Source organism: Podarcis gaigeae (assembly GCF_964106915.1).
Source record: "Podarcis gaigeae genome assembly, chromosome: 17".
In the NCBI taxonomy this organism is placed as follows: domain Eukaryota; kingdom Metazoa; phylum Chordata; class Lepidosauria; order Squamata; family Lacertidae; genus Podarcis; species Podarcis gaigeae.
Window position 1 is genome coordinate 35,695,659 of NC_139694.1, and position 15,448 is coordinate 35,711,106.

The window sequence follows — 15,448 nt, forward strand, 5'->3', positions numbered from 1 at the left end:
GGTGAGCTCCCATTGCTCGGTCCCAGCTCCTGCCAACCTAGCAGTTCGAAAGCATGTCAAAGTGCAAGTAGATAAATAGGTACCGCTCCGGCAGGGAGGTAAATGGTGTTTCCGTGTTCTGCTCTGGTTTGCCAGAAGCAGCTTAGTCATGCTGGCCACATGACCCGAAAGCTGCATGCCGGCTCCCTCGGCCAATAAAGCGAGATGAGCGCTGCAACCCCAGAGTCGGTCACGACTGGACCTAATGGTCAGGGGTCCCTTTACCTTTACCCCTGACAGGGATGTGGCGTCTTGATGAGAGTGTTGCTTAGACTGTGTTCCTTCCCTTACCTCCCAGAACTTCAGTTCTCTTGGGGAGAATCATAACCATGAATCTAAACCTACCTTGTAAACTATGACATTAGAAACCACCTTGCTTGGGAGAAGCAAGAGGGGCAGAACTGTACACTAGCGATTATCTTAGAATCCCACAACCTGATCAATAAGGATAACAGAACAGGAGATGGTTATCCATTCTCAAACCATTTGGGGCTTGTCAATTTTGGGGATCCTGCTTTGAAGTAAGAATTCAGAGTTTCATGCTTTTTTGACCCCTTTTGAGTCTGTGATTCTCAGGCTTGAAGTCAGGCTTGAATCAGCCAGAGGCAGCAGCACTTGCAGTTCAAGGTTGCTTTCCCTGATGTTTGGGCAGGGCAGGGGCGGCAGCACAGAGACATGGACAGTAGACCAGTTGCTTAAAAGAACTTCTAAGGTTTGGCAAGGAGGCCCAGCTGACTACTGAACCAGTTAACTTTCTGCTTTTTGCTTAGTGATCCCCTTGGGGAAACAGAGGCACAATGGATCAACGGCCGAGTTGCAAGTAGGCATGCTAAAGAGACAGGGCTTCTCACAGACTACCTTTCTGCATCTATTTAAACAGGAAGGCAAAAACCTGGTGCATGGCAGCGTATGTGCCAAGAACATCCTGTTGGCCAGGAAAGGTTTGGAAGATGGCTCGACGCCCTTCATTAAGCTCAGCGACCCTGGAGTCAGCTTTGCTGTGCTCTCCCAAGAAGGTAGACCCTCCTCTTCAGAGGGCTTTTTCCCTTTTCACATTTGCTTTCGCAGGAGGTGCATGGTTTTGGAGTTGAGCAGAGGGAATTAATTTGGACACAGTGTCCCTGTTTGCATATCGCAGGAGGTAGGTCATGGTGTATAGTTTGCTGTAAGTGAGCATTGTGGCTGACACCATTCTCTGGCAGCAGCTCCGTGTCCCATCTCCAAAACCAGCTTCTTCAGAAGTCGGTGGGTGCAGGTGTGGGTGGGTGTCTGTTTAAAGAAAGGGAATGTCTGCCTGCCTGTGATCTGCTTCCAGTGTCGGGCAGCTGCACTTCCGAGTATTACACCACATCTCTTGCTAATCATTTACTCATTTCATTTCTAAAACTTCAAAGTCACTGTATATCATTCAGTGACACACAATAAGCCCACAACTTGCACACATTTCACTTGTGCTGATTCAGATTTACTCGTGCCATTTTTTTAAAAAAAATAAAAAATAAAAAGTGGGTTCCGAGAAAATTGAATCTGGGAATCCCACCTTCCATTGAACCCAGTGGAATTTGACTATATACAATTTTGGCTTTAGGCACAATCCCTGCAACACAACCCCTGTGCAAGTTGCAGGCTTACAGTGTTACTCAAACATGACGAAAAACAATATAGACAGCATAAAAGTCAGTGGCAGCATGATTCACTTTTTTTTTGCAGCATTGTTTCTAATATGTGAGGAATCTGCCCTCCATTTATTGGCCTATTCAACTTCTTCAGCTTGATATTATCGGTGCTCCCTTTGAAGTGTCCTAAGTACCGTATTGGCCTGAATATAAGCCTCACTTTCCCCCCAAATTCCGACTGTGAAAAGTTAAAGTGCGGCCTTACAGTATGCAGCCAGGAGCATGGGGCAAACAGTTCCAGGAGTGTGGCAAAGCTGTGACCGGCTCATGCGTAGTCCCCCATCCTCCCCGCAAGAATGGGAAGGGAGAGAGCGAGGAAGGGGAAAGGTCACCGGCAATGCAGTGCGGCTCCCCCTCCCAAGTATGCAGCCAGGAGCAGTGAGGAATGGAGCAGCTTATATTCGGGTATTTCTCCCCCCCCCCTCCAATTTTAAAGGTGCGACTTATATTCGGGTGCGGCATATATTCGGGTCAGTACGGTAATAGTCTGCTGAGCCCCCTTTAATAGGTGGAAAAGGCATCCCAGAGAAATTCCATAAAAGATGTTTGCTTGGCTTTGTCAGAACTGAGAGTATGTAACCGAGTTGTGTCTTGTAGCAACCAAAACAAGCATTTAGTTAAGACTCTTAACTGGAGAAGAATAGCTCTGTACTGAAGGAGCAGATTCCTCTAAGGCAGAGGCTTCCTGCACTGGCCCAGACTTACCCAACCTTTGGTCCACAAGGGTTGCTGCACTACGACCCCTCTCTTTCCAGACCAATGATTGGGGGAAATCCCATACCGCTTATCCCATACTTGTGAAAGTGTAGTTCATACTTTTCACCTCCATATCTGAGGAAAAATAATTCCATGAGTCAAGTGGCTATATGTACAGGCCTTCATGTGGATTGTTCACATTGCACATTACATCCTATGGCAATCCACATGAACACTGCCTAGGTGAGTGTCTGAGTGACCTTTCTATCATACCTTCAGCAAAACTAGGACTAGCATTAAATATATCAGATATTGCCTGCTACTGTGGAACCTCAGTTTTCAAGCGTCTCGGAAGCTGAACGTTTCGGTTTTCGAACACTGAAAACCTGGAAGTAATTGCTAAGAAGAAGAAGAAGAAGAAGAAGAAGAAGAAGAAGAAGAAGAAGAGTTTGGATTTGATATCCCGCTTTATCACTACCCTAAGGAGTCTCAAAGCGGCTAACATTCTCCTTTCCCTTCCTCCCCCACAACAAACACTCTGTGAGGTGAGTGGGGCTGAGAGACTTCAAAGAAGTGTGACTGGCCCAAGGTCACCCAGCAGCTGCACGTGGAGAAGTAGAGACGCGAACCTGGTTCACCAGATTACGAGACAACCACTCTTAACCACTACACCACACTGCTACCATTTTTGAACGTGTCTTGGAAGTCGAATGGCTTCTGCTGCCTGCTTTTCAATTTTTCCAATTGAACTTGCAGCCAGCCCTTTGCCCCTCAGTTTTCAAATGTTTTGGAAATCAAACGGTGTTCCGGAATGGATTACGTTTGAGAACCGAGGTACCACTATATTTGTATTTACTTATATGTTATCCATTGGGGGATTTCTAACTCTTGACTTTCCTCCTTGCAAGAGCGAGTTGACAGGATCCCATGGATTGCTCCGGAGTGTGTCAAAGACGTAAACAACCTCAGTACAGCAGCTGACAAGTGGAGCTTTGGTACCACACTGCTGGAGATATGCTTTGATGCGGATGTGCCACTGAAAGAACGCACCCCCTCTGAGGTAGCATCTGCCTCTGCACTCTTTTTTGCTCTTTTAGGACCTTCTCTATCTTTTTAAATATTCTTTATTGAATTTTTACATTGCTTATTTGTATACATACTCCTTTCGTTCTTCAAAATACATTATCTTATACACAAATGTAAACCAAAATACCAGTAAATCAATACTTCTTCACGTGTGACTTCCCTCCACCTCATTGCGGCTCCTTACTTCTTCCTTATATTTTTAACTGGGTCCCCCCCTCCCCTAATTTCACTTCTCTTACATAATATATGTTATCTATTTGTTATTTACTTGGCAAAAAAAATAGTCGAAACACATCAAATATTGTTTGAGAGCAATGGTTTTCCAAGTATCCTATAAAACAGTAGGACCTACTCTATCTTGCCCGCAGGACTTGGAACAGGGTGCCTGCAGACAGTAGCTAACCTATTCCAGAGCATCATCAAATTCTGGGATGTATCTACTGGGCAGGATCTGAGCTGTAACTCTTCCATAGGAATGTTGTGCCAGTTTGTTGTTGGGTTTGGCTTGCCCAGCTTACAGGTTCATACCGTACTTTTCTGTCTATAAGACAGAAATGTATAAGATGTATAAGACATTGGGGGGGGGCTCAAATTTAAGAACATGGGGGGAAGTGGGACAGAGTTGTTCAGCTTTTTTGTGGAGGATTGCCCAGAGTTCTTCAGATTTTGGGGGGGAGAATTCACCTGAGTCCTGCCGAACCGAATATCACTCACCCAACTGGCAGACGCTAACAATCGCAAGCGACGAAAGCCAAATTACCGAAGCGGCAGCCAATCAAAAGCAGCCCTTGCCACATCCGCTAATAACCCACCCATTTGACAAAGCTGCAGCCAATACAAAGCAGCCCTTGCAGCAGACACCATTCACCCACCCAATCGCTAGATCCTGCTCACGGATGCAACCAATGACCTCACCCCTCAGCACTACCCATGTATAAGATGACACCCCACCCCATTTTTTGCTTTATTTTGGAGTAAATAACCCTTGTCTAATACATGGAAAAGTACAGTAACTTGGGGGGAGATCTTGATTTCTACACCCAAAAGCGAAGCATATTCTGTGAGCAAGTGCACACACTGAATTATTTTGCTCATAGCTGAGCTGTGAGCTAAGAGGTTCTCCAGCTGTGAACTTGCCAAGTGGCTTGAGGCAAGCTGCTATTATTCCATCCTAATCAGCAGTAGGGCGATAGTAATACCTTACAAGATTGCTGTGAGGATTAAAGTGCTTTACATACAAATAACACTCTTGATTGTGCAGTCCTGTGCATGTATGCTCAGAGATTAGTCCCATTTAATTTAATGGCACTTACTCTCAAGTAAGTGGTTATAGGATTGCATAAATGCTAAGTAATATTGGGCAGAGAAGTCTAAAATTGCTGAATTTACATTTTATTTTGTGGTTGTAAATTTAGTTGGGAGTTGTGTGGCTTTTTATTATTATTTTCCATAACATGCTGGGGGGGATTGGTTGGTCAGGAGCTAGAATAATGGAAAATTATAGAGGACTAGTGTGCTTAGAGCAATTTTCATGGCCATAGAAAGCAAGTTAATGGTTTTTCTTTTTCGTAGGAGAATATAGCGCCTATATTCTTGTCTGTAGTTTTTGTTATCATGATAGTATTTATGTGAGGGTTTTTTGCTTCGTATTTTTTCTGGTTTGGTATTATATGCTCGTTTTATTTATTTACACTTACATGTCATACAAATAAACAATAAAGTATTGGAAAAAAGCAAGCAAGTTAATGGAACGCAGCTATGCTCTTTTGAGCCTTAGGTTCACATGTCCCAATTTAGACATATCTGTATGACCCAGAAATGCAAGCATTTTCAACTTGTAAGCCTGGTGTTGCTTTGCAACAGACTCCTTTAATTCATAAATGTGCTCCTTTTTGCAGAAAGAACGTTTTTATGAGAAGAAACATCGCCTTCCAGAACCATCTTTCAAAGAACTTGCTACCTTAATCAGTCAGTGCCTGAACTATTCTCCTGAGGAACGGCCTTCCTTTCGGACCATCTTACGAGACCTTACACAACTGCAGCCACATAGTAAGGATTTATTAACACAAACTACAGAATAAAATACTGAATTCGGAGCAAGATGTAAAACTCAAAAAAAGAAAATGTAAAAGTTAAATGGAGTGCAAAATCATGGTGATTGTACTATACAAGTATGGTGTAAGGCAGCATGAGGAAACCTACAATGGTTTCTTGTCATGCAAAGGCACACCATGGCTCTATGGGCATAGCTGTCAACTTTTCCCTTTTCTTATGAGGAATCCTATTCGGAATAAGGGAATTTCCCTTAAAAAAAGGGAAACGTTGACAGCTATGTCTATGGGTTCCAGGACAGCAGACTGCAGACATTTTGCTCCTCCCAAATCATTTTGATGCTGTTCTGAGCTAAGCTATTGCTTCGCATTGTGTGTTGTCCAAACCTGGGCTCGTAGTTCAGTTCTCTCCAGACTAACCATGAGCTGTAAGTAACCCATGTTTGTCCTGCAGTTTATGGCTCATGGTCTGGATGATGCATTAAGCTAAACTATGGCTTGGCTCAGCACAGCAGCAGAGAGACAGGCGGAGCAAAGTGGCTATAATCTCTCTGGTTGCCCATAGGCACAAGCCATGATTTGGTTTGGCTTGGCTTATTATAATGTGTGAACCAGGGCAAAGATAACCTAGGAAGCTGATAGTTTGCTTAAATGGGGAACAAAAATTTTTTAGACAGAACCAAAATCTAGCTCTTCTCAAATATATCTAAGATGATCCAGTGCATTTGTTTCCTTCCACTGGTCAGTGTACATCTTGCCTGGTGTTTTTCAGCTCCTTCCTCTTATTTTTTCAGACCTCCTTGACATCAGCTCTGTGTACACTGAATTCCCTGTACCTGACCCTACTGTCTTTCAGAAGCGCTATCTAAAGAAGATTCGAGATCTGGGTGAGGTAATTCACCTTTGTTAGTGAAGCATTATCACTAATTTCTTTACTTCAGTTCTCACCAAGTAAGAGCTGAAACAGATGAACAGTGCCCTTTGTGATTTATCTGTTCCTGGTTGTACCATTTCCAACAGCAAGTGTTGGCTCTTCTCCAGCCTTCAAGAAATAGATCTTTGCAAACAAAACTAGTTGTCAGGGAAAAGTTAACACAAAGCCTCCTCTGTGACATAGGGTTGTATGTGAGACCTCTGGTTATAGAGCGGTATATAAATTCAATAAATAATAATACAATGCATGTATTTTTGTAAACTGAAAAATAGTTAATAAATGTACCGTATTTTTCGCTCCATTGGACGCACCGGACCATAGGACGCACCGGATTATAGGAGGGGGAGAACAGGGGAAAAAATTGTTTCTTGTTCTCCCCCTCTAAAACAAGGTGCATTCAAGGTACATTCACCAGAGCTTGTGGGGCTGGCGGTGGGGGGAAGCGCTGCCCTGAAGCCTTTGGAGCGCAGCGCCCCGCTGCCCTGGAGAGACTGTGCGCACAGCCGTCCCCAAGCTAGAGCAGCGAGACGGAGCCCTCCGTCTCGCTGTTCTGGCTTGGGAACAGCCTTGCTAGCTTCTGCAGGACAGCGGGGTGAAGGCACCCCGCCGCCCTGGAGAGGCTGTGCGTGCAGCCATCCCCAAGCTAGAGCAGCGAGACGGAGCGCTCCGCAGTGCTCCGTCTTCCTGTTCTGGCTTTGGGCTTAGCGGCGCAGCCTGCATTCGCTCTATAGGACACACACACATTTCCCCTTAATTTTTGGAGGGGAAAATGTGCGTCCTATAGAACGAAAAATACGGTATATTTTAAATAAATGAATGATCCGTTTCAGTTGTAGAAAAAAAAAATCTAAAGGGAAAAAATGTTGATTCCCAACACACTTTTCACAAGGAAAATGTAGAATTTAACTCACAAATTGTGTGGCTGTTACTTTCTGGGGGATTACACATTAAATCAAATTGCATATAGTCAAAACAACCAGCTTCTGAAACGTAGGACTGCTGGCACAGGGGTGACTCCAGAAGCCGATCTTGTTATGTAGTGGGATCCTTAGGAAATATTGCAAGGTTCAGATTGGTTTCTGAAATTCAGTATCAGATTGGTTTCTGAAATTCAGTACCATATTGGCCTGAATATAAGCTGCATCCAAATATAAGCCAAACCTTTAAAATTAAAGGGAAATTTAAGCCGCACTTCAACTTTTCATGGCTGGAATTTGGGGGGAAAGTGTGGCTTATATTTGGGCCAATACGGTATTTGTGTTATGTCAACAAAGAGATGGGAAGGCTTGGGGGCAAAAACAGAAAAAATTGCGGGGGGGGGACGGACACAAATAGGTTTTTTCCTGTTTTTTCCCAAAGCCTTTTTTTGTTGTTGTTTTTCCATCCCCCCCCCCCCCCCGCCAGGCCTTCCCATCTCTCTGTCAGCAGAGCTTGATAGGGATACTGGGCGAAGGTGGATCTTGTTATCAGATTAATCCCTGCACTGATTTGTGGCAAGATACTGTTCTACCTGAGAGTGTTATTAGTCCACCTTCTGGAAAAAGTGATGTATGCCAGCCAGGTGCAGCGAAGGCTCTAACAGGATAGCAGCTAGAATGATTTGCCTTTTGAAATATCTCATTCTTGGCTCGTTTGTTTTTCCTCTTTTTCTACTAGGGTCACTTTGGCAAAGTGAGCTTATACTGCTATGATCCCACCAATGATGGTACTGGTGAGATGGTAGCTGTGAAGTCATTGAAGTCAGGCTGCAGCCAGCAGCTGCTGACAAGCTGGAAGAAAGAAATTGACATCTTGAAGACCCTCTACCATGAGAACATTGTTAAATACAAGGGCTGCTGCAGTGAGCAGGGTATGGCATCGACTGAGTTGGCACCTCGAGGGCTGGATCGCAGTTGATAGGAGTGCCTTGTGGGCAGGGGAAGAGAGGCAGGAGATAACAAATGGGATTGTGCTTTCATCTACCACATTCCTTTCTCACAGTTTCTGTTGTAAACAAAAAAATTGCCCTTTTCCCTTATGGGGTATCCAAGAGCCCATATAATAATAATAATAATAATATTTTTTTATTTATACCCCGCCCTCCCCAGCCAAGGCCGGGCTCAGAGCGGCTTACAAGCAATAATAAAAACAAGATGAATGATTACAAACTTAAAAACAAAAATAAAACACAACAATTAAAATAATGGAACATTAAAATATTAAAATGTAGCCTCATCGCAGGAGAAGGAAAAGAAGGGGAAAAAAGAGAGAGGGGGGGGAGGGAGGGAATCAAACTGGCTCAAAGCCAAAGGCCAGGCGGAACAACTCTGTCTTACAGGCCCTGCGGAAAGAAATCAGATCCTGCAGGGCCCTGGTCTCATGAGGCAGAGCGTTCCACCAGGCCAGAGCCAGAGTTGAAAAGGCCCTGGCTCTGGTCGAAGCCAATCTAACTTCCTTAGGGCCCGGGACCACTAGGGTGTTATTATTTATGGACCTTGAGGCTCTCCGTGGGGCATACCAGGAGAGGCGGTCCCGTAGGTACGAGGGTCCTAGGCCGTGAAGGGCTTTAAAGGTCAAAAGCAGCACCTTAAATCTGACCCTGTACTCCACCGGGAGCCAGTGCAGCTTGAAAAGCACTGGGTGAATATGCTCCCATGGCAGAGACCCCGTGAGGAGCCTCGCTGCAGCATTCTGTACCCGCTGGAGTTTCTGGGACAGCTTCAAGGGTAGCCCCGCATAGAGCGAATTACAGTAGTCAAGCCTGGAGATGACCGTCGCATGGATCACTGTGGCCAAGTCAGGGCGGGAAAGGTAAGGGACCAACTGCTTGATGCGGCGAAGGTGGAAAAATGTCGCCTTGGCTGTTGCTGTAACCTGCGCCTCCATGGAAAGGGAGTCCTTACATAGGTTTCGTATTGGTAGGAGAGAATAACAGAGGTCAACCAGAGAATATTGAGAAGCAAAGCAGCTAGTAAGCCTGATCTTTATTGATCTGTTGCAACAGGGTGGTCCCCTTACAAGCAGGAGAGGAGGAACCCAGAAAAATGGCATGCAAGGCCTTATAAAGTCTTTTGAAATTCCCATCCTGTAGATCAAGACCACCCCCAGAAACATCATACATACATCACAGAAGGGGTGTAACCTCAGATACATCACACCTACATCACAGAAAAGGCGGTCTAAAACAGAAATTTCAATATTGTTTTCTCCTGTTGTTGTTTATCTCCTGTCTGGCAGGTTACTTGATTGGATTGCCTGGGGAGCCTGGCCATTCATTTGTAGTGATAAATACCGTATTTTTCGCACCATAACACGCACCCGACCATAACATGCACATAGTTTTTAGAGGAGGAAAACAAGAAAAAAAATATTCTAAACGAAACAGTGGATGTATGATTTTTGTGGTTCATGCTGTGGCCACAGACATGTGATCTGACAGTGAGTTTGGGGTAGCCCAATGCAAAAATCCTGAGGATCCATGTGGATCCATGCTTTGTAACCACGTTTTAAGTGGGGAGGGAAGGAAAAGCACTCAAGGGACAAGGAATACGCGTGGGGTGGGTGGAGAAGGATGCTGTTAATAATGCAGAAGAGGGGTATAAGAGGAGAAGGCTCCTCTCCTCTCCCGCTTTGCTCCTTTAAAGGCTCTGCTTCTCTCCCTCCTCCACGTCTCTGAAAAACTTTGCTGCTATTTAGCCAGCTGAATGGGGAGGAGAAGGGACAGAGAGCCTGCTTGCGAAAAACTTTGCTGCTATTTAGCGAGCTGTTCTCTCCCTCCTCCCCGGCTCGCTGAAAAAAACAGCTCCGGACTCGTGTTAGCGGCTCCTCTCCTCTCCCGCTTTGCTCCTTTAAAGAAGCAGGCTCTCTGTCCCTCTCTCTTCCCCACTCAGCGGCTCTTCTCCCGCTTTGCTGTTTCAAAGCGAGCCACCGAGGAGGGATGGAAGGGGAACCATGGATCCTCTGCTCACGACAGCAGCAGATCCCCCCGCCATCCGTAGGCATTCGCTCCATAACACGCACAGACATTTCCCCTTACTTTCTAGGAGGAAAAAAGTGAGTGTTATGGTCAGAAAAATACGGTACTTAGTTCCTGGGCCCCAGGTCACAGGCTCACACCCTATTCAAACACAGACATATCCTTAAGACAGGATTTGTGAAAGAAAAGACAATGGGGCGGCTTTTCTAGTTTGACCTTGCAGAGAAAACATTTGCTCAGTTTAGGAATCAAAATGGTTCCAGGTTGGCCTTCCTGTGCTGATCTATGTATGTGCTCGGTTTGTACACTTATGAACATTACCATATATCTAAGACCATAAAATTCCTACCACATTACCCTGAGAACTTCCATAGGTACATAGGAAGCTGCCTTATACTCAATCAGGTCCATCTAGCTCATTGTTACCTACACTGACTGGCAGCGACTCTCCGTGGTTTCAGGCAGGAATCTCTCCAAGCCCTACCTGGAGATGCCAGGGAGTGAACCTGGGACCTTTTGCATGCAGAGCAGATGCTCTATGGCTGAAGTATGGCCCTTCAGGCATAGAGCATAGATCTAAATTTAAACATAAATTAGCTTCACTTTGAACCCCCCTCCCGCATTCATCAGTATTCTAACACTTGATATTGATCCATTGATAACATAAGAGGGAAAATGACTATTAGTCAAACTTCGCTACGAGAAGCCAAGTTACAGGGAAGCAGTCAGAGGGCCTTCTCGGTAGTGGCACCCGTCCTGTGGAACGCCCTCCCACCAGATGTCAAAGAGAACAACAACTACCAGACTTTTAGAAGACATCTGAAGGCAGCCCTGTTTAGGGAGGCTTTTAATGTTTAATAGACTATTGTATTTTAATATTCTGTTGGAAGCCGCCCAGAGTGGCTGGGGAAACCTAGCCAGATGGGCGGAGTATAAATAATAAATTATTATTATTATTATTATTATTATTATTATTATTAATTGAAGTACAACCACAAGGGCTCCTGATTAGGCATTTGTCTGTGTGATGTCGAATGTTATTCATTAACTCTGTTCTTTCTTGTTTACTCTTTGTTATTGTCTAAACTTTGAACCAATTCATGGACCAAGAACTTAGCATTGTCTGCTAATAATGAACCGTATGTTACAGATATTACTGCAAATTTATTATGCTAGTTTTGGGATATACAAATGACGTGAGAAGGCTTGGTCTATTTAGTTGTATCATTTATTATTCTTACGATCTTTTTTCATCCAAGGAAAAACTTGTTTTTTTAAAAAAAAACCAGTACAACCATGGTTACACAGTGCGGCCTTGAATTGGTCTCCACCTGCTGTTTTCCTTCCCTAGATGTGATACCTCCCATGCCATGGCTTCTATAGATAATGAAATGTAGGAAGGTAAAAACACTTCCTTTTGGAGCAATATCATTGTTGGATTTTTTTTCTCCCCAACTCTAGGGGAAAAGGTTGTGCAGCTTATCATGGAGTATGTGCCTTTGGGGAGCCTGAGAGATTATCTCCCCAAGCACAATGTCAGCCTGGCCCACATTCTCCTCTTTGCCCAGCAGATTTGTGAGGTAAAGTCTATGAGCTTGGGGTGTTAAAATTAATGTAGCTGACGGTACAGTGAATATTCCTTTGTTTTGGGATTATTGGTCGAGTTCTAGAAGAGGCATGGACTCCTGTGGTTGAAATAGGCTACGGGGTTTGTTTAAATGGCCGTTCCTTGGCTCTGGGAAGAGAAATGTGTACAGTTATGATTGTCCTGCCTCAAAAAGGATCAGACAGAGCTGGGGAAATTTTTTGGGGAAATGAGAATCAAAATGATCAAGCGTGTGGAACAATTCCCTTATGAGGATTTGGGGCTTTTCAGTTTAGAGAAAATGTGGGTAAGAGCTAACATGATATAAATGTATAAAATTATGAACAGTGCAGAGAGAGTAGATAGAGAGAAGGGACCTCTAATGAAAATGAATGCTGGGAGATTCAAGGCAGGCAAAAGAAAGTACAGTCGTACTTTGGTTCTCGAACGCCTTGCAACTCGAATGTTTTGGCTCCCGAACGCTGCAAACCTGGAAGTGAGTGTTCCGGTTCGCAAACGTTCTTTGGAACCCAAACATCTGACGCGGCTTCCGATTGAGTGCATGAAGCTCCTGCAGCCAATCAGAAGCTGCGCCTTGGTTTTTGAACATTTTTGGAAGTTGAAGGTATGACTGTACTACTTCACACACCACATAGTTAAACTATGGAAATTGCTGTCATAATGACGGCTTCCAAGCTGGAGGGCTTTGAAAGAAGATAGACGAATTCATGGGGGATAACTAACTACAGTGGTACCTTGGGTTAAGTACTTAATTTGTTCCAGAGGTGCGTTCTTAACCTGAAACTGTTCTTAACCTGAAGCACCACTTTAGCTAATGGGGCCTCTTGCTGCTGTGCCGCCAAAGCACGATTTCTGTTCTCATCCTGAAGCAAAGTTCTTAACCTGAAGCACCATTTCTGGGTTAGCGGAGTCTGTAACCTGAAGCGTATGTAACCTGAAGCACCACTGTACTGACTCTGAAAGAGATGTTTTTCCTCCACTGACAGAGGCAGAGATGCTTCTGAACACCAAGCAAAAGGGTGTGTGCTGCTTGTGGGCTTCCCATAAGTATCTGATTGGCCACTGTGAGAACAGCATGCTGGACCAGATGGGCCACTCACCTGGTCTAGCAGGCACAAAGGCTAAAATTCAAAATTGGGGCCTCTGATTCAGAGTATAGTCCTGGGTGTTTGTCTTCCTTGCATGCAAAGCTGGTGGGGAATAACACCATATTTGCTCTTTGCAGGGAATGGCTTATTTGCACTCGTTACGCTACATCCACAGAGATCTGGCAGCCAGAAATGTGCTCTTGGAGAATGAGAATGTAGTGAAGATTGGAGACTTTGGTCTTGCCAAAGCTATCCCTGAAGGACATGACTATTACCGTGTGTGTGAAGATGGAGACAGCCCAGTTTTTTGGTAAGAAAGCGTTCATAAAATGTCATGTCTCTCAGACATTACAGGGGTTTTGACTGCAGTGTAACTCAAAATCAAGTCCTGAGGTGGGGCAAGATGTTATTCTGAATACTCCCATGAACACCCCAAGCTCTTGAATGGCAGTCTCTAAGAGAATTTGCTGTCTTTTTACTTTATCCTTTCTTCTGGTTAATGTTGCAACATGTTTAGCTTTCCGTGAAATGGTTGACACTGGAGGAAAGGGCAGCACTTGTGTGCTTCTTCAACTTCTATGGGAACACCAAAAGCATATCTGCAGAATAAGGGAAGAATGGAAATAAGTGAATGTTAAAAGTACATGACCTCTTTGTGAGCTTTTAGAGGTATATGTCTGGCTGCTGCTGGAGACTGAGAAATGGAATAGATGACATGATTCAGCAAGGTGGCTCATGATACCTGCCCAGCTAGCTAGCTGGAAGCCATATCTAAATAGAACTTGCATGTTCAAGAGGTAGTATTATCCACTGGGGATAAAAAGATAATCGTCATTCCCTTGTGAGTTTTTCTAAAAGTATTGAACAAATTTTGTTGTTCATCGGCTCTGTTTTCTTGTTTTTCCTTGTGCTGTAGGTATGCTGTGGAGTGCCTGAAGGACTGTAAATTCTACTGTGCTTCTGATGTTTGGTCCTTTGGAGTTACTTTATATGAACTCTTAACACACTGTGATTCTAGTCAAAGCCCCCCAGCGGTGAGTCTGATTGCTGGGCATACAAGGGAGGTGAAAGCATTTGTTTAGCAGTGCTGCAATGTGCAGGGCTCGTAAGTCTACAAATATCTAATGTGTGTTGGAACACATTTAGATCACTGCACTTCAGGAGACTGACTATGCAGTTTCACTTGCAGTGCAGTAATCCAGGGTGCTTTGACTCACACTGGCCCCGTGGCTAACTGCAGTTGGCACAGAGCCTGTGTACAGCAATGTTCTGACAATACTTGCCTTACCATAGTTTGCTTCCTGATGGGACTTTACTGTGGGTTTCTGTTATAGACCCCCCTGTAGGGATGGCAGATGCAGGGTGCGGGGCACCCTGCCACAGCATGTCTAGCCGCCATGACCTAGCTTTTAGCTTTTGTCTCTTTTGCAATGTGCTGTGCGCTGTCCTTGACCTTTGCCTCCTCTGCAAAAGGGTTGCTCATTTCCCCCTCTGATGGGAACATGACGTGGTGGAACAGGTTGCACAAATAACAGGGCGACACCCAGAGAGCTCATGACTGGAGAAGTTAAAGGGCAAAGTCTTGAATTTGTCTGGTGGATTTTGCATATGCTTGCTAATAAAAAGAGCTCTGCGAAGCTTGTCAGTGTGTGGTACACAGCCCACCTGCACCAGCAACTCCTGTCTCGCCTCCAATCCTTTAGACCCCTGTTCCCTGCACCCACCTGGTTGCATTGGCGGTGGGGACTGGGTTGGCGCAGTGGGTTTTGTTCATCCTCCACACCCCAGCCCCAGGCTGGAGGATGCAGTGTTGCTGGGTGGACTCCCCTTTCTTTGAGATTTTTAAGCAGAGGTTGGATGGCCATTTGTCATAGATGCTTTAGTTTAGATTCTTGCATTGCGGGGGGTTTGTTCTAGATGACCCTGAGGGTCCCTTCCAACTCTATAATTCTATGATTCTAAATGACCACAGTGGTCATCAAAAATCATAGATCATGGGAGTCTCATGCTCTTATCAACTGAGCTATCAAGCAGCTGGCTGGTCCACCCATTGGCAGAGCTGACCATGTGTGGTATGGGTATGTATCTCAATAGCATCTCCCTGTCTCTTTCTCAAAGTGCTCAATAACATATTTCTCCCTGTTGTCTTAGAAATTCATTGAGATGATTGGAGCAACTCAGGGACAAATGACAGTGCTGAGGCTTATAGAGCTACTGGATAGAGGGAAAAGGCTGCCCAGCCCAAAGGACTGTCCTTGTGAGGTGAGTCTGGTTCTCCCTTTCTTTCTTCTTTTGCTGTTTTTTCTCTTTTTATTCT

At 44.8% G+C, this 15,448-nt stretch overlaps 1 protein-coding gene across 6 annotated transcripts in view; it reads left to right on the plus strand.

The window, feature by feature from the left end:
• The window catches only part of TYK2 (tyrosine kinase 2), a 53,618-nt gene that overhangs the window by 34,043 nt on the left and 4,127 nt on the right, over positions 1-15,448 (plus strand). For all 6 annotated transcript variants that reach the window (XR_014559315.1, XR_014559316.1, XR_014559317.1 and 3 more), the window contains exons 15-23: positions 920-1,055; positions 3,320-3,471; positions 5,396-5,546; positions 6,343-6,440; positions 8,139-8,331; positions 11,899-12,017; positions 13,269-13,441; positions 14,048-14,165; positions 15,283-15,393. Coding sequence is in view for 3 of the 6 variants with exons in the window: in XM_083718440.1 (XP_083574566.1) it covers positions 920-1,055; positions 3,320-3,471; positions 5,396-5,546; positions 6,343-6,440; positions 8,139-8,331; positions 11,899-12,017; positions 13,269-13,441; positions 14,048-14,165; positions 15,283-15,393 (1,251 nt within the window). In the remaining 3 variants the exon portion in view is untranslated. The remainder of the gene's footprint in view (positions 1-919; positions 1,056-3,319; positions 3,472-5,395; positions 5,547-6,342; positions 6,441-8,138; positions 8,332-11,898; positions 12,018-13,268; positions 13,442-14,047; positions 14,166-15,282; positions 15,394-15,448) is intronic.